At 39.0% G+C, this 19856-nt stretch overlaps 1 protein-coding gene across 10 annotated transcripts in view; it reads right to left on the reverse strand.

Moving 5' to 3' along the window:
• FAM13C (family with sequence similarity 13 member C) overlaps positions 1-19856 on the reverse strand; it is a 96198-nt gene that overhangs the window by 40940 nt on the left and 35402 nt on the right. For 6 of the 10 annotated variants that reach the window (XR_006102928.1, XM_042458046.1, XM_042458049.1 and 3 more), the window contains one exon: positions 5812-5962. Coding sequence is in view for 9 of the 10 variants with exons in the window: in XM_042458046.1 (XP_042313980.1) it covers positions 5812-5962 (151 nt within the window). In the remaining variant the exon portion in view is untranslated. The remainder of the gene's footprint in view (positions 1-5811; positions 5963-19856) is intronic. The other 4 variants (XM_042458050.1, XM_042458047.1, XM_042458045.1 and 1 more) reach the window with 1 other exon arrangement.

Here is a 19856-nt window from a genome sequence, read left to right on the forward strand (position 1 = left end):
GAATTTCTTTTGCTCTCCTTGTCACTGCATCTTCCAACATGTCCCACAAATCTTCTCCAGAAAATCCATCAGCCTTCTGGAGCAGGACTTCTACTCAAATAGGAGTATACTTTGGGATGTTAATTTGAGATTTTATATTGTATTAACTGTTTTTAGATAATGCATGGCTTTTATATCGTGATTTTAATACTGTTATTAGAATTATTGTTGTCAAACTGTATAATCTGACTGTAATCCCGCTTTGATCCATTGGGAGAGGCGGGAAAACAAATAAAACTTATTATTATTATTATATTAAGCTAAATAAGTAGAATGTTCAATAAACATTATTTAAGAAAAAGGACTACTAATAAATCTCTCTGAAGGGAAAACAAAACTGATCATGCTACATTCTGGCAGTCAACGTGACAAGCTTCTGACCTAATATTCCTCCCCTGGTTTTTAAATGGTACTGATTGACTGCTTCTATAATTTATGATCCTGAATCAATAATCCCTGGCACAATTCATTCCTGATGGGTTATTGCAGATTAAGTGGAGGATCAAATAGCTCTATTTCAAATAATCATTTTCAATTATTATTCCAGCATTCCAGCTGGTCTTTAAATGCCAAGAGAAAAACATCCCATTTTGGATGTATAAGCATTTTCTTGGGAAGCCACAACTGTATAAATCAGTTAACTATTACAAGAGCACACCGTGCCCTGTAAAAACATAAACAGGGCAATTATTCTGATGTTATAGATGATAGCAAACATATATTTAAAAAAGAACAAAAAATCAAGAGATTATTTGTACATGAGAGCCTGTCTTCCCCCAACAGATGTTATACACTGTCAGCTTTAATCTTTCTTTATGGCTGGGATAGGGTCATAAAACTGTGACATTCTTGTTTGGATTACAACTCACAACATCCCTCACCAATGGTTATGCTGGCTTGATAAGAGTCGTAGCCCAAGAACATCTGGATAGCCCACCCCTACTTTAAAGAACAGGAAAAAGAGGATATTGAGGATCAGCTTCTATTAGCAAAACCACCTCTGCGTTCCACTGGCTGCTGGTCCAATTTTGGGCACGATTCAAAGTGCAGGTTTTGACCTAAAAACCTTAAACACCTGGGATCCAGTTTATTTGAAGGACTATCTCCCTTTGGCACCATTGTGGTGTAGTGGTTTGAGTGCTGAACTAGGACACTATAGACCAGGGTTCAAATCCCAGCTTGGCTATGTAAACGCACCAGGTGACCTTGAGCAAGTCACACTCTCTCATCTTCAGAAAATGGTAATGGCAAACCCCCTCTGAAGAAACTTGCCAAGAAAACCACATGATAGTGTTGCCTTAGGGTTGCCATAAATCAGAAACAACTTCAAGGCACACAACAGCAGCAACATCTTCCTTTATGAGCCCAGTAGAGATCTAAGATAATCTGGAAAGGCCCTTCTCTCTGTCCCATCATCCTCTCAGGCTCCTTTGGTGGGGACAAAGGAGAGTCCCTTCTCAGAGCTGCTCCTGGAATTTACAACTCCCCTTTAGAGAGACCAGGATGGTCCCATCCTTGCTCTCCTTCTGATGCCAGGAAAAATGTTCCTGTGCCATCAGGCTTTTATAAATTAGGATTGGATTTTTAATGCTGTGCAGTTCTGTTTTAAAGTTGTTATATAGTGTCTGAATGCATTTTTAATGTTTTTAATGTTTTAAACTTTACATATTGTTTAACTGGTTTTTTTAATCTTATATTTTTACTTTTATTAATACTTTTGTACAGTTTTAATTTATAATGTTTAAATATGTTGTCAGCTGCCTTGAACCCCGATATTGGGAGAAAGGTGGGGGGGAAATGAAAATTAATAATGATGATGATGTTCCTTGCCTAGGAAAAGCCAATGGAATTAATGGGGTCGCCATACATCAAAAGGAGACACTCTGCCCTGATATTGCTGTGCCAGACTTTTACAATGTTAGTGTTAGTGCTAATGCGTTATCATTAAATCATAAATTAAAGTTAATTCATTAGTGTTATAACATTTAAAAACTTTTGTAAGTTTTTAAAGACAAGAAGCCAAGATCCTGCACAGGCTGATGTAGCTATGACATCGGAGCTCCCATCACTGTAGCTACTTCTTCCAATGCTACTCCCCCAAAACCTACCTCGTATGCAGTGCCTCAACCAAAGAATTTCCAAGGTGCTTCAGATTGGGGTTCTGGGAAATGATGACTGCAACACTCTCCTGGTTGTGGGGCATATTGATACAGGTAGTTGGAAAGAATCGCCCTCCTCCCCAGGTCCTGCTGCAACTTCTCATCTCAACAAGCCATATAACCAGGACAGTGCTGCAGTCATCATTTCCTAGTACCCAGAGCTGTAGTGCCTTCGAAACCTTTCAGTGGGAGGACTGTCTGGCTTAAGAGGTAGATTTGGGGGTTCATGTTTGGTCGCTGATGACTAGAAAAAGGAGCTTACAGCTTCACAAAGGACTGAGGCAACTTGGATCACAAGAGAAGCATCACTTCTTTTCCTGCTAATGGAACTTAAAAAATCTTCCTGGAGTACCTATATGGCCAGAAGGAGATGAGCTGTCCTGCATGAATGTGCCTCCAACAGCACCTGAACCGAGAACAGCAACACCTTGACATAATGCAGGCTTGGGACTAACATCATCATATTTCCCCCCGTCCTGTATGATCTTTAATATCTTTACTTGATAAAGAAGCCAGTGGAGCTTTGAAAGCTTCCAACATATATTTTGTGCATTTTGGTTGGCCAATAAAGGTCTCACAGTTTTGTAGATTTTGGATGAATCCCCAAAGTTATGAAACCTTAAGTCTGTCACATTAAAATAATGAGAAATTGTTCCTCCAAAATAACCAATTGCAAAATTGTTATTGAAATTGTTAATGAATTAGGTGTAACAAATAAATGTTTAACTAATTATTACCAAGTTGTTCTATTGACCATCTTTTCAGAGTGTGGTTATGTAGACTAAGTTCAGCAAGAAGCCAGCCTGACTGCTCTGAGTGCAAGTGGATGCATAATTTCTTTTCCTAGCATAACCTTGTTATTGTGCAAATCTCTATCCAAAACAGGGGTTTACATACAGAAGTATGTTTCTTGTCCTTGCTGGACTATCTGGATTTTATGGTCAAGCTCTACTTACATGTTTTTTATGTCCTGATGAGAGTGTGATTTGCACCTAGTCAAATGCATCCCACAAGCCGTGTCAATTATCCAAATTAGGCAGTTGAAACTTTAGAGTTTGGGAAGTTACTCTTTTGGATTACAATTGTAAGAATTCCTAGAGATCTCAAGATAGCATTGAGGAGAGTGTTATGAAAGCTTTCAATTGACTGTCATAAATGGATTAGTAGACTGTGTTTCATTAAGTGGACTAGAAGGTATTGGAAGCAATCCTGCTTAAGCCAAGATTCCCAAATGAGGCTCACATTTTTAGAGCTCTAATCAAATGGCCCCTGGAATATTTGTGATATTTGGGCACACATACTTGTCCCTTACTTTTAATGTTTGTAGGGGCATGAAGCAATTCCCCACAGCATAAGAAAATGGGAAGATGTAAGCACAATAGTTACAGTCTGACCTCAGTATCCATGGAAGACCTATTCCCATGGTCCCCACAGATAAGCAGAAACTGCAGTTAACAGCAAATGTTATTTTCCAGCAGAAGATGAACACAGAGTCACACTGGAAGACCTCCAAATGTCTAGAGAGATCTTTTTCCCCAGATGTGGGTAAGTGAAATCAAACCAACCCCGCAGATATGGGGAGTGTCAGACTACTATGTAAAAACTAACCATATCCACCCTTTACACTGTTGCTTTAGCAAAGAGCTATGCAGCTTTTAATTCTTCCTGCCCATTCAGCTACCAACCATGTATGGTGGTTCACCAGAGGCTAAGTGAGTCTCATGGTTATTCTACCTGCCTGAACCTGCAAAAAGGAGGAAAGATGGCAAGCTGGTAGGCTGGATTAAACTGTGTGGGGTATGGTAGGCTGGATTAAACTGTGTGGGGTATTTGTTAATCCAATGACAGGCCTAGATGAGGAAGCAATTCCATGACTAGTTCAAATGATATTCTTGCCAAAGCAGTATAACCATGCAGATTTTCCTTTATAGTCTCCAAAGTTCTAGCATTGCAGAGAGTGAGACATTGAAAATCATTAACACCTAGAACACTAATCTTTGGTGTCTTTTCATTTCCTTGGTAAATTGTTTGCTTTTTTTATTTGGATGCCTAAACTAGATTTTGAACAGCTTAGTTTGATGTTTTAAGTACTGCAACAGTAGAAATTCAAAGATTGAAGGAAAATTTAATAGGGGGCAGAATACTTATAGGGCAGGTAATGCCCCTTGTAACAGTTATACCTCTGTACCAACACAAAAAGGTCTCCTAAAACATTGGGGACCTCAAACAACTGATGTAGGAAGCAGCTACATTAATCATTTTTTCAATGATTATTCTGCTCTAATAATATATGAATATCTTCTAGCGTCTGTGTAACAGCTGCTATATTTTATGTGTAATGGCCAAAATCCAGAGGTCCAAGTATATTAGGCTCATCTTTTCTGTTTGCTCTTCATAGGATCCCATTTTGGGGATTCAGAAATTTCAAAAGCAGAGCATTTTATACTAGTTTTAAATTAAAACATACCAATCCTGAACCTTTGAGATAAAATGGAATATAGTAAATGAAAAAAACCTGAATGCTTCTACTTTCTTTGCCTTAAGTGGGGCAGTCTAATGGTGACCTCTCTAATGGATGCACAGAAACACAATGGAGGTTTTGCAGCATTTGCTTTCAAGATGTGAAATGGCAGGACTGCCAAATTAATCTGAGAGATTCTTAGAAAGAGAGACAGATTAGCCTTTGCAAAATGACCACACACACACTCACACAAAGCTTTTGTAATAAGCTAGTCTGTAACAGTCATTTTATCTACAAACATTACTGAAGGATTAGGCCATGGAATACTGACCCATTTGCCTTAATGGAAACCACACACAGTCTACAAATTTTAAGCTTGCCTACAGCTCATCCGCTTGCTATATTAGTCTTGTTAACTATGACCTATTTTTCATACAGTGATTTTGCCTTATGCCTGAACCCAGGAATTCAACCCATGCCATCTGTGTGGTTATGTGCACTGGAATGTCAGAAATAAACCCCAAGCCCTCAATCCATTTATTTGCAACAATTGATTTCTAGTGAGTGTGGAGATGGCGGAGGGAAGGGGGGAGCAAGAGCAAGAAAATAATATGCTTGATGAAGAATACAGTCATTAGTAATGAAAAATAACATGTGCCTTTTCAGAGTTTAACTTTCTCTGCAAAGGCAGTCAATTGACAACCAATAACAGGACAGAGGAAACAATTCTGGCCAGGCAGAAGTCTGTAGTGAGGAGGGAGAGAAACAGATAGCCAGAAACTGAAAAAACATGTTCCACATGAGCATAATTCTAATAGTTTTTTTTTTAAAATAAAAAGAGTAATTTAAGCAAAATGGTTGAAACCCTACAAAATTGACTGTATGTGGGGGGAAATTAAGGAAAAATTTCAAATAAATTGCTAACCCAACCCCAAAGTAATCAATAGTGATATGAAACCTCCCCCAAAATAAAATCTCTCTTATACCTCACATTTTCACTGTCCTTTTGGCTCCCAATTATGCCTTAGCCCCATTTCCTTTGCAGCCTTTCAAAGACAGCTGCCGGTGAATTCAGTCAAGAAGCCGAAAGCTACCAAGCTGCCTTTTCAAGGAGAAAACAAGGACACGCTATTAATGAAGAACCCCTCTTACCTCCACAACTGTCCCCATCGGCTTGCACGCTGGTTGGGACTGAGGAAGGGATGGGATCCTTCAAAGCTGGCAGCTGAGGACTTTCTTCCTGGTTTGGCAAAAATGCAGAGCAAAGATCAGTTTCAAGAGCTTGCAGCTTCAGCAAAGAATTCTGCAGGCAAAAACAGAACATTAGGCTAGGCAGGGAGTAAGAAAACGGCAGCGATCCAATTGTCACTTGCTCAAGCCTTGTCTGCAGGAAAGTATTGTTTTTGCTCACTCAGCCCAGGACAAGTGCCTTAACTGTCCAGACACACCATACTCTCATTATGCCTCTTCACATCCTCCATTTATTTTAACTGATCAGGATTATTTATGACACATGGGAAGACTAATTTCATCAGCAAAAGATTTGTTCAAGAAAGCCAATCTGAGAAGGCAGCTGTTTCACTCTCAGTCTCAGAGCAAAATCTGATGGGAGGGTTTCATTGGTTCCTTGTGCTGACGGATGGACCTTATGGCACAATGCCACTCCCAATCCACCATTCATAAAAAGGCAGAGGAGATGTAGCATGTTGCAAAAAAAAAAAATGCTGGAAACAAGGTGTTAAATATTTAGGCTGACTCATTTTTCTTTTTTTAAAGGCTTCTTCTTTCTTTTTTGGTTTGACTTTGGATAAAGAGAGATAACATTTTGCAAGGCTGCTGCCAGTTCTGCCAGGCAGTGCCCTATTTTCATTTCCCTCCAAATACCAGAGCAATATTAAAAGATCTTTGTCACCCCATGTGGGGAGAAAAAATCAATGAGGATAAGGCTGTTTATTTCTTAGCTGCTCTTCCAGCTACTGTTTCATGCTTGATCCATTTCTCATTTCAGTCCTGAATACCAAATGCAATATTGTAGCTCCACAATCTGACACAAGCATCTGTCCATGTTAGAGAAAAAGATCTTTGTGATGGTTGATGTCTCTTCTTACCGGTGGTTTGAACTGGTACCAACTGGAACAGATGCAGTCTTCTCAGCTACTCAATATCAAAGTAACTTCTACACAGAGTTTCACTCAAATGAGGGTTTATTAACTTTGTTGCTTTTTACACTTTACAGCAGGCTACTATACATCTATTCTCTTTCAGAGTCCATGCTAGAAGCTTGAATGTGACACCAGTCTTTGTTCTCTCAAAAGATCAACTTTCCCACCAAGTGGACACACCTCTTTCCCATGAAGTCACCATACTACACAGAAGCATAACAATAACACATTTGTTGATATTATGTCTCAGCACATGTCCTTGAAGACTTGCTCTTCCAGGCCTAGACTTTCTGGCCTGCAACAGGAACCATTTTAAACCTTAGTTAACCATTGACACATCTGAACATTTTCCATACAAATTAGAAATATATTTTAACAGATGCAAGTGTTCCTAACTACCTTAATGATTCACTGCTGAACCAACTGGGATGGGTAGCAGAATTAGGGAGGACGAACATATCCATGTATTTTCAATTTTCCTCTCCCAACAAGGGAGCTATAAAAATTAGTGAAGTCTTCTTTCTCTTTATTTTAAAAATGGTTACCTTGTTTTAGCATTATGTTTAACAAAGAGTTTGAAATGGTTTTTATATATTCAATGGCCAGAACTCAACATACACTACTTAGTTACATAATTACAGCCTGAAAAAGACAGGCCAAAAGTGCTGCCTTTGGGCCAATCCAGGGGTGTGGCATTCAGATGCTGCATGCCCCCTGATCAGGCTGAAACTGTGCCACATCCACCTAAGGTAGCCCAAACCCAGCCACAAAAAGAGCACAAAAAAAGCACTCCTTGCCAACTGTACCTTGTGGACCACAGCATCTGGTCACCATGGTCCCACACTGAATGGGGAGCGACTGGTGGCAGAGCAAGCTGCCAGTCTGCTTGACTCTCGAATTAGTTGCATAACACAGTTATGCCTCCAAGCCTGAACCCCCATCCCCAGTCCTGAATTAGCAATAGCAACAGTATTTACATTTCTATACTGCTTATCAGTGAACTCGGCACTCTCTAAGTGGTTTACAATCTGTAAGCCAATTGCCCCCAACAAGCTAGGCACTCATTTTACCGACCTATGAAAGGATTGAAGGCTGAGTCAACCTTGGAGTCCTAGGATCGAACGCACAACCTTGTGCAATGCCGGCATTTAACAACTGTGCCACCATGGCTCCCTACCAGGAATTACCAGGCAGCAACCACTCTGAATAACGGGCCTGTTCTCCTCTCAGCTCAGATGCAGCAGACTGCTTTTTCCTCCTCATCTCAACAGCAATCTCTGGTGTGGCAGTCACAAGCAGGATCCCTACCACAATTCGTACTCACACCAAGTTGCTCATGGGAGGAGGTGGAAACATCAGTCTTCATCATCCTAAGGGACAGAAAAACAGACCCACTTGCCTGCACTGATTGCTGCCTTGTAAAGCAGGATTAGGGGTGATTTTACAATCCCTATGTACTCCCTACACTATACAGTGGTACCTCGGGATACGAAATACCCAGGTTACGAAATTTCCGGGATACGAAAAAATCCCATAGGAAATAATTGTTCCGGGTTACGAATGTTTTTCGGGTTACGAAAAAAATTTTGGTGCTTTTTTCGGCTTTTTCGCACGGAATCGCGGCTTTTCCCCATTAGCGCCTATGGCATTTCGGCTTACGAAGGCTTTTCGGGTTACGAAAGCGGCCGCGGAACGAATTAATTTCGTAACCCGAGGGAGCAGTGTACTATTGAATATGTAGTGTATGTGAATACAAATGAGTTATGAAAGTATAACTCTAGGATATGCATTTGTAACTAAGATTGTGAATTCCAGCCAGTGTTTTTAAAGTGTTTTTTATCAGTTGCACGTCATCTAAGGGCCCTACTCATAGAGGAGACAATAAATAAATACCTTAAATAAATAAAATAAGCAAATTAAAAAGGAGGATAGGATGCAAAAAAGCTGCAGTCTGTGTGTGCAGCATTCTTCCAAAAAGATACAATCATTTCACTATATAGGTCAAGTCTAGAGCACAGAAATCTTATTTTAAGGACTATCAGGCTCACAGAGTAATCTGGATAGGGAATTCTGGGAACTATATACACCAAAAGTAAGTTTTCCCAGCTCTGCTCAAATCTCATTACAGTGGGTCCTTGTTATCCACTGGGGTTTGGTTCCAGGACCCCTGTGGATAACAAAATCCATGGATGCTCAAGTCACATTAAATACAATGGCATAGCAAAATGATGACCCTTATATAAAATGTAAAATCAAGGTTTGCTATTTGGAATTTATGCATTTTTTGAATATTTTCAAGCCGTGGATGCTTGAACCTGTGAACAAAGAATCTGTGGATAAGGAGGGGCAAACGTATATAAAAAGAGGCACATTTCAGAGAAAGTGGAGTATGCTGGTGATGCAGGAAGAGAACATTCTCTGCTTGCATTAACAGCTTTTACCACTTGTGTGTGGATAAAGGCATTTCTTTCTCTGCGCAGAAGTGAAGCCATCTATTCCATCTGTATTGGGTGCAGCCCAGCACCCAAGCTCACCAGCTGTGCAGCAAGTAGGAAGAAGATCCTAGGGAAAGATTCTCATGATCTCTCCCCTTCTACTATTCAGCTGATGAGCTGCAAAGCAGTGAGGTCCAAATAGGGCTGGGGAGTGGAGCACAAAGAAAGGTTGGCATGCTGCTTTTGCTCTGTTGGCTCCCCACTCCCTTTTCAGAGTATCCATGAGTACAAATAAGATTGCAACTGAGAAGACTCACGGACCAGTAATAGTTATGTAACAGAAGGAATTTTAACAGATGTAGCTTGTCACGCAAGAAGGTAGCAAGTGACACCTACTCAGATTTCTTCTTCTACACAACCGTTAAAGGTAGAGAAGCCTCTGCAGTTTTCCCTCTAGCAATCTACTTGCCCTTTCAGGATTTGAACCTCTCCATGTTTCCTTGTGAGTCACAGTTCTGAGAATGTGTGAGGAAAATAATTCTTTGGTATCTATATCATGAGTGAATGGATAACTTTGTAAAAATTTTTCCAAAATCATGCAGCCTGTTGGAATAAGGTCAGATAATAACCATAACTCTGGCAGAGAAGCAGCTTCATTTGTGATAGGGCTCCTGAGAGTCTTAGGTCCAAAACACACTGCAGAAATAATCCAGTTTGAGACCTCTTTAACTGCCCTGGCTTAGTGCTAGGGAATACTGGAAATTGTAGCTTGTTGTGGCCCCAGAGCTCTCAGAGAGAGAAAGCTAAATGTCCCACAAAACTACAATTCCCAGAATTTCCTACCACTGAGTCAGGCCTGTTAAAGCAGTCTCAAACTGGATTATTTCTGCAGTGTGTTTTGGACCTTAGATGATCCAATTCTCCCGTCCTCTATGCAAGAGGATTTTGTAGCACCTTTGAGACTATGTAGAAGATCATAGCATAACCTTTCATAGACTTGGTCTACTTCTTCAGATGCATGGAGTGAAATAATGCCCAGGACAGACATTTATAATTAAATTGTATGAATACCTATGGAAATGCAAAACACATGGGTATGGTGATGAGGCGACAAGTTCAGCTTTACTGATGGTTGTTGAGGGGGAAAGGAAGGAAGAACTTTATATTTTGGTATATGGTATGGGCAGGCTGAGAATCAGAAAGGAGATATATTAAACTGGCTAAGAGCATCCAGTCTTATGTGTAGTGCACCAGGAAGCCGCTGTCTTTCTTCAAACCACTCTTAGTGGATTGGGATTTGTAAATATATTGTAATTTAGCTGTTTCTCTTTCCAATCTTTCTTTGTAGTTTTTTGTTCAGTGACCGATGTCCTGAGGTCAGCGATGGGATGCCCTTGAGGACTGAAGTATTCTGCAACAGGCTTTTGTGTATTCCCATTCCTAATATCTGACTTACATCTACTGTAGAGATGGGTCTGTTTGCTCAAAGTAATGGCTTCCTGGCACACTTCATATATTATAATATTATAACTTCTGCAACAATCAAGTACAGATAGATAACAAACATTAGGACTTAAAATGCTTGAGCAAACATAATGTTTTGCCTACCACCTAAATGATAAGAATATACGAGTCAGATCTGGGAAAAGAGAGTTCTGTACCTTGAGTGACACATTCAAAAATGTCCCATCTTGTCCCTGGCTACCACCTGCCTTACTTCAAGTGACATGCAGAGAAGAGCACTGGCAGAAAATTTCAATGAACATGACAAGGGGTTCCTTAGGGTACTAGGTTCCAGTTGTTTAGGACTACAAAGCATGTACCATGATTTTGATCTGAGCCCTGAAAGTGGACAGTGCAACTGTTTTAAAATTTTTGAGATATATTTTGAAAATTCAGCCTTAGTTAAAATTCTAGCTGCTTTGTTCTGCACTAAATGAACTTCCCAAGCTTACTTTAGAAGTAGTCCTATATAGTCCAAAAGGAAGGTTAATGGAGAATGGCTCTTGAGGTTCAGTAATTGCCCTCTCTGGAAAACATAGGGAAGTCGTCTAAAAAAACAACAACCAATGAAAACAATTTTAAAAACCAATTTTAAAGAATAGCTTTATCCTTCTTCATCATGAATTTTTTTAAAAAACAAAAACCTGCACTGTGTGACTTCTGAGTTTGTTTGTTTTTAAAATTCCAGTATATTTCAGGGAATCAAACTGCCCTACAGATGTTTGTGGATGTAGAATGAAGGGTATTCCACAATCTCAAAATGCCCAGAAGCCAGAAAGCACACGTTCATGTGAAGCAAAATGTTTGCTTTTTTAACTGTCAGCCCCTTCACTTTTTTTTGGTATAAATTTATAACATAATTTTTATTGGCTAAAAATACTACCAACTGTTATTTAGAACTGGTGGGAAGGAAAGTGTGAAAATTGAAAATGCAATGGAAAATACCTGTTTCTATTTATTTGCAAGAAGGCCCAGTATTAAAGGTATTATGGGGTAATTTTCTTCTACAATAATCAAATAGTGCCTGGTGAGGCAATGAAAGGCCATTCTTTGTAGTCACCCTACAGACAGCCAAAGTGTGCCCTTCATATGCTACAGTCCTCCTTGCAAGCATATTTTCCCACACATAATGCGCCTTTTGCTCATTTTCTTATTCACTGCCCTACTACAGATGTAACAGAAGCAGGTTGTGACATATTCTGTCAATTGGTATCAGAGTACATTAGATGTTTGGTTATAGATGTATGGTTTCTGCAAGTTTTTTTTAACTTTTTTATTAAATTATAATGTCTGTTCCATTTGTTATTTTTAATAATGTAACAGTGATTCAATAATTATAGTCATAATCATATAGTTGTTCTGCATTACTTATCAATTAAATAAATCTCTTAGTGTTACCAAAAACGTATACGTACTGTAACTGTATTTTAATCAATTTCCTTCTAGACTGTGTTGATTTGTTGCATATCTGACATTTCCCCTTCATGCAATATTATTGTAACTTCTATTCTGATCATACTCTTTATGGGTTTTAGTTTGTTACCTTTTTGTATATTCTATAGCTCTATTCTCTTGTCTTTGCTACATCATTCTTAAAAATTAATTCACTTTATCACTTCTTTCTTTACGATTTTTAACTATCAATAGTCAGTAGGCTTTCCTGTTTCTTATTCCAAAGATCTTTTATTGGTTTTTACTCTTCTATTTCTTTTAATTTAATTAGCCATTCTTCTAGTGTTGATTTCTTCTTTTTTCTAGTTCTGCACGTCGAATTTCTGGCAACTGTAATCATATACAGTAATAGTCTATTGCATTGGTCATATTTAACAAATGCAATTTTGGCTGACTGGTATTCTCTCTTGTATTGATTCCATTTGGTTGTGTATTCTTTTCCATAAATTTTTTGCTTGGTGACACCTCCACCACGTATGAAAAAATGAACCTGTAGCTCAGTTCTATGGAGGCAGGGAAAAGCTGTTTCTTACCACAGTTCATTCATTATGGAAACATGGTTCAACTATTGTCATCATTCTGTAACCAGGCTGGGCTTCTCATAGTGTACCAGGCTTCCAGCTGCATCAGGCTCTTTGCCCAGATGCCCTTGGATAGAAATAATGTTAGCATCACAGCACCACAACACTTTTATACCATATGTTCCTGTTTTACTTGGCATATACTGCCAGAATGGGCATTTACTTTTGAACTCAACCAGCTGTTCTTTAAGGGTTACATCTTTCCCTGGTGTGTATCACATTTGAAGCTTCTCAAGAAAAAATAATCCATATGCCTTGAAGGTCAATCAGAATAGCAGTGTCACTACACATCATTCTTCTTTTCCTGTTGCTAAAAGTGTCTTTTGACTACCACAAGTACCTTTTAAGGCTGACTGTTGATTTGAAGTGGCAGTGCCCTGACATGGGATGCCACAGTTCCTTCAAGGCATCTTACTGTCCGTGATACAACCCTGCCATTAAGACAATGTATGTCCAGTGCAGTAGCATCAAAGGTCTTTTCGCTTTGACTTTGGTACTGTTCTCTTCATTCAGTCCCCTGAATATATACCATGTCTATTTGTATTACAAATTATATGGTAACGAATGCCATCTATGAGAAGCAGTTCAAAAGTTGCTACAAGTTTTTTGTTGTTTTCACTCTTCTTTGGGAGTTTGGCAATGATACTTCTGGCTGTGGGTATTTGAACCAGGGCCCTCCATCCTTGCCTCTCTGGTCATCCAAATGCCCCCTTGGTCTTTCCTGGACAGGATCAGATGAAAAAGCATTTGCTGCCTCCCTTTAAGCAGGGAGGAATGGGTTGTTTCTTATCTGAACACTCTCACTTGATTTACTGCATTGTGTTTCATCCAAAAAATTGCATGGGGATTTTTTGTCTTATTACAGTGCATGAGACAAAAAAAGGACCCTAATGACAAAATGCCATAGATTTCAAAGGCTTTCATGGCTGGCATCCATAGTTTTTGGTGGGTTTTGCAGGCTATGTGGCCATGTTCTAGAAGAGTTTGTTTCTGATGTTTCACTAGTATCTGTGGCTGGCATCTTCTCTGAAAGCAACCAAGTAATTTTAGCTATTTCTTCCCATTTTGAGAAACTATGCAGGTTTCAAATACTATTCATAGTTTGGGACTCATTTGGCCCAAAATTAAGATGTTTGAGGTTTTTTAATATACAGAAATCAGCACTTTTTGCTTTGTTCTGTTTTCCTGTGCAGAAAATTATACTTTCTGTACAATAAGTGTGGATTTTATGCAAAATGAGGCCTGAATTGTGAAGATTCTCCTCAGTCCACCATTCTCCCCATTAGGGTTTCCTAACATTTAAGAAACAAGTTTTTAATTTTTTGGGGGGGGGGAGGGGGGGATATTTTCACATATTCTTCACGCCCCTAATCCTTAGCATAAAGATTACAATTACAACAAAAACAAACACCATATGGAATAAGACAGTTTTGGCTATCAGCTAAATGTACAATAAGCATGCAGCCAGCCTAACTTCTCTTAGGAAAGAATTCTATAACCAAAGTATCACTTTAGAGAAAGTCTTGCCTCATCTTATTTCCCCACCTTCCCTTGTGATGTGGTGGGACTCACAAGAGGGCCTCTGGTGAAGATTTCAAATACAATAGCTAGTCTTTCAGTTATATTTCTGTACTGAAAGTAATAAATAAAATATTTATTATAGCATTATATGTTGTTCTAGACCTGGAAAGCATTCTACACCTTAGGGCAGTTTACCATGTTGGTGAAAGAAAAATATAAGCTAATGTTTGCCATCAGTATTATGGTTTTGTAAAAAGAGTCATATTTTTCTGTTTCCTATTCTACCTCACACAATGGTATGACAAACCGACTACTTCAAGTTCTCCTATTGTATGGTTAAAAACAAGGCTGATGTAGTACCATCCCCAGGCTGCAGTCAGTGGAAAGCCAGAAAGTATTCTTTCTGAGAAACTCAAGGCTTTCATGGCCAGCATCCATAGTTTTTTGTGGGTTTTTCGGACATTTCACCAACATCTGTGGCTGACATCTTCAGAGAATTCATTCTCTGGCATTCTCTGAAGATGCCAGCCACAAATGCTGGCGAAACATCAGGAATAAACTCTTCTAAAACATGGCCACATAGCCCGAAAAACCCACAAAAACCACAGAGAAACTCTAGTTCAGATCCATGAAGATAAAAATTTAACAGTGCATTCTTTATTTCTGCATCTCATTGGCTTTCAGAATTTCTGAAGTGATGGAACCTTTTGTTTATTACTTAAACTGCTGATAACCCCTAAGCATTGTAGAGGAATGTGGACCATCTATAAAAACATCATGTGAACCCCCTGTGTGAACCAAGTGTCTGTGTCACAAGATTTTGATCCAAGCTTACTAAGCCTCCTAGGTGCACTGTAGACTACAGTGACTACACTCCTACAGCTGTAGGATGGCAAGGGAAAATCAGTCATGGTAGACATGGATTGTAAAAACTTTAACAACTGTTTCTCCCCTTTTACTGATCTTCTCACTGGAAGTCCCCAGAAAGCATCTGAGAAAGTTCAAATCTCTCCATTGGTAAACTAGTGGTATGTTAATATTAGGAGACTAAGCAAGAATGCAGATGAAATGTCTCCCTCCTTGCTGCCCAGACATACGCAATTAACTCCTCTAGAAAGAGGAAATAAACTTCTTAATTTAGAACCATTCTAGCCATATGTTGGTTTCATAATTAACTACTAGCACTGATTGCAAACTGTGGTCCCGAACCACGCAAGCAGATGAAAGTGCTGAATACTGGGTGGTTATTTTTGTTGTTTCTAACAATGTTGATGCTGTAAGATGTATGCCTTTGAAAAACCCATATGCTTTAAATATATTTCTCCCATCTGCTGCAGGTAGGAGGATGGCTGATTTATAGCAATGAAAAAGTTTAGAAACCACGCGCATGCACATGCACGCACACACACACACATGAGTGAGTAACAAAACAAAAATATTTGAATATTATGGAAAGATGTTTTAGTTTCCACCTTCATCTGTTCTGAAAAAAATGTAAGCTGTATCACAGTTTACAGTGATAAAATACAAAGGATGGAATATTCTCGGGTGGATAGAGAATCTTATGATGGCATTAGCTCTGAGTTAAGGCCATGGGTGGCTAGAATGTGAAGATTATACAACCCAAACATCTCCCTTTTCTTGCATCCAGTGGCTTGATCTATGATTTAGGCCAAAAATGGAGAATATGCATGTCCTCATGTGACCCCAACTCCCCTTTTCTGCTGTCCCTCAACCATTTTGATATGCCAAGCTCCCCCCCCCCCAAACAAAATTATTAATTTTTGTAGGGTGAAATATATAACTCAATCCAGTAAATCACAACCCCTGGCCTGGCAGTTACCTTTTAATGTCTTAACATCCCCTGTTAAATCTTCAAATCTTCCATTCCCCTCAGCTTTCAGATACCTCTCCCACTGATGCTTCTGAAATGCTCATAGACATCTGCAACATCATTAAAAAGGCTGACCTAATTCCCAGTAAGCCCAATGAGCTCACCTGTATTGCAGGCCCCTCCATTTAGCTGACTCTATAATTCAGGGACAGGGAATGTGTGACCTTCCAACTATTGGAAGACTACAATTCTCATAATGCCTCAGAGCTTGTAAAGTTATGTTAAGGGAATTAATTATTGTTCCAAGGGCCCCGAATGTAGTTTCCAATTCCAATTATAGTTACAATTTAGTTATTTGTAAACAGTTACTTCATCTCTGTTTCTCAAAAACGACTGGGACTAACGGTACAATCCAACATCATGAGGATGGCCTCATGCTCCATAATCCTAATGTAAGTAAACGAAGATATGTAGTAATGATCTGTTTTGATGGTACTATATTGGAGCTGTCAAAATAAAGTTGTCATCAAATCAGCTCTTTACATTAAGCATTACAGTGGTACCTCGGGATACGAAATACCCAGGTTACGAAATTTTCGGGATACGAAAAAATCCCATAGGGAATTATTGTTTCGGGTTACGAATGTTTTTTCGGGTTACGAAAAAACTTTTGGTGCTTTTTTCGGCTTTTTCGCACGGAATCGCGGCTTTTCCCCATTAGCGCCTATGGCAATTCGGCTTACGAAGGCTTTTCGGGTTACGAAAGCGGCCGCGTTACGAATTAATTTCGTAACCCGAGGCACCACTGTATTTCAGGATTAGTTTTATACAAATACTTAAATACAGGGATCACCTGCTTTTCCAGGCAACACTCCCCATTACTGCCACTAGGTAGCATGGATAATTTGTTATTGGTTTTTGCTTATATTTATGGTCACTCTATGAATGACAGACATCCAAGAGACCAGTCATCAACACTCCTGCTAAGGTCCTGCAAACTGAGTGTTGTAGTATCCCTCATTAAATCAACCCACCTGTTGTGATCTTCCTCTCCTCCATACACTGCCTTACTCTTTACCAAGCATCCCCACCCCCATGAATCATGCCATTGCATCATATGTCTAATGTGCAATAGCCTTAATGTAATCATCTTGGCCTCTAGGGACAGTTCAGGATTGATTAGGATTTTGGCAGTCCATGGTATCCAGAGAACTTTCCTCCATACTTCAGATGGCTTGATTTTCTTCCTACCAGCTTTCTTCACTGTCCAGCTTTTACAACCATACATAGACACTGGAAATGCTATGGCCAAGATCATTCTGACTTTGGTGTTTAATAATACATCTTCAGTTACACTTGAGGATCTTACCTAGTTCTGTCATAGCTGCCCTTCCAAATCTTCTTCTTTTGATTTCTTTATTACAGTTTCCATTTTCATTTATGACTCTTTAACAATTTCTGTGTCTTCATTACCAACTTTAAAGTTATGTAAATAATCTGTAGTAATTGTTTTTGTCCTCTTAAAATTCAAATGTAACACTGCTTTTGATCCTTCTTCTTTAACTTTCATCAATAGCCATTCCTAATCTTTGTTATCTTCTGCAAGTACTATGGTGTCATCTGCCTATGTTAAAATTTTGATTTTTGCCCCCCAGTTTTCATATGGTCTGTTCTTCTAATGCTGCTTTCTGTATGATATGTTCTGCATATAAATTAACCAGATAGGATGGCAAAATACAGCCTTTGCTGACCACCTGGTCAATAGGAAACAATTCTGTTTCTCTGTATTGAATCCTAACAATAGCCTTTTGTCCACAGAGTACATGATATGCATCACGACAATAAAATGTTGTGGCACACCCTCATAATTTTTTATAATCATTCTACATGATCAAAAGCTTTGCAGTAATCTATGAAACACAGGCTGATTTTCTTCTAAAATTCTTTTGTACATTTCGTTATAGCAAGGATGGTATCAAACAGTATGAGTGAATTCAGTATAATACAGTGTGCCCTTCCCTTATGCAGGGGATCAGTTCCATAACACACACACACACACACACACACAACCTGTGTAAGGGGGAAATGTGTATGCTCGAGCCCCGTTGAAAACAATGGAGCATGTGCATGCAGCACAGTGCACCACAGGCACACACCATTGTTTCTTCTGCCATGTGGCTTCAGCATAAGCTGAAAGCAACATATGGCACACTCGCATATGGCATGGGCGCACTGTAATATACAATTTGGAGCTACAGTAGGACCTCATATTACGTGAGGGATTTGTCCTGGGAACCTTCACATATAACAAATTTCACATATAATATGGACCGCTATTTCTCTTACTTGAAATGAACAATATGTCTAGGCATTTCCTAGGCCCCCCAGCATGATTTTATCATATACTTCCACTGGAAGTTGATCACTGAGTCACACTGGAAATCCCAGAAGTGCCTAGAGAAGTGTTCTTTCTAGGCATTTTCTAAGTCCTCCAGTACAATTCTATGATATGTTTCTGCCAGAAGTTGACCGGGACTGTAAAAAAAATGACAGACGGGACCTGCAGATTTTTGTGTATAACTGAAACCATGTAATACAAACTCATGTAATAGCGAGCCCTACTGTGCACACTGTAAGACATAAATGTTCGTCCCAACTGGGGTGGGGAAGAGAGATCCTGTTTTCTGACGTGGCTCAACTTAAAGTGTGAAAAAAATATTTTTCTTTATTATTGGCCATGCTAACTAGTGGGGTTTTCTTTCACACCACTACTGTTTTTTCTGATCATGTGGAAGCCCACCAAACTCTGATGTTGTTTGCAAACCATGGCAATGGTTGTGGTGGAGATAACAGTTAATACTTATGAAACAACAAAAACACACAATTCTGTGTAAGACTGATTTATAAGATCTGTTCCACCTTCCAGTTCAAGCTTCACCTATAATACCATTTTACATATTAGTTACTTTTATAACTCTAATGATATTCAGTCCAGAAGTCTTTTGAAGGTCCTGAGGAACCCTACAACATTAAGTATTAATCAAATGGTTTTTGGGAAAGCTAGGATACAGTGAAATAAGTCTCACCCAAAAAGCTGTCTCTAGCACTAGTCACACAAGCTTCATTAAAATCTTCTCCATCCTTTCAAAGAAAGCAACAATTCAAAAGAAGGGGTAAGGACTGAGAGTCTATTTAAGTGCTGCTGGAGGAAAAGGATCAAAGAGGACACATGCTCGCCTACTTCTATTTATCTTGAAAAGAAATTGCTATGGTTTCTGGATGTGATAAACAAGGAAACTCTCAACATCTGCTGAGATGGGAGGGAGTTAAAAAAAGGAAAATTGACTTATTTTCAGTTAACCATCTCATTCACATGTAGAACAACACAACAGTGACATAGCACCAGCAGCTCCACATTTTGTTTGCTACAAACCACTACTGAAACAGTTGTAAACAATTTCTTTATTTAAAATATGACAGGATGATCATTAGTACTTTTTTCTTATTCATAAGATTGGAAAGAATATTCAAAAACATATTTAAATGGTTTGAAAAGGTACTTCTCATTTGTCAGAAAACCCTGACGAGGAAAATCCTAGAATGATTATAATCTCCATAATTCGGTGCTATTCTACATAAAATTCATATAGCGGTATTTTTAGTCCAGAAAACAATATTTTCTCTGCAGGAAACAGCACTTCTGGTGCAA

The sequence above is a fragment of the Sceloporus undulatus genome, chromosome 3 (assembly GCF_019175285.1).
Source record: "Sceloporus undulatus isolate JIND9_A2432 ecotype Alabama chromosome 3, SceUnd_v1.1, whole genome shotgun sequence".
Classification (NCBI taxonomy): Eukaryota; Metazoa; Chordata; class Lepidosauria; order Squamata; family Phrynosomatidae; genus Sceloporus; species Sceloporus undulatus.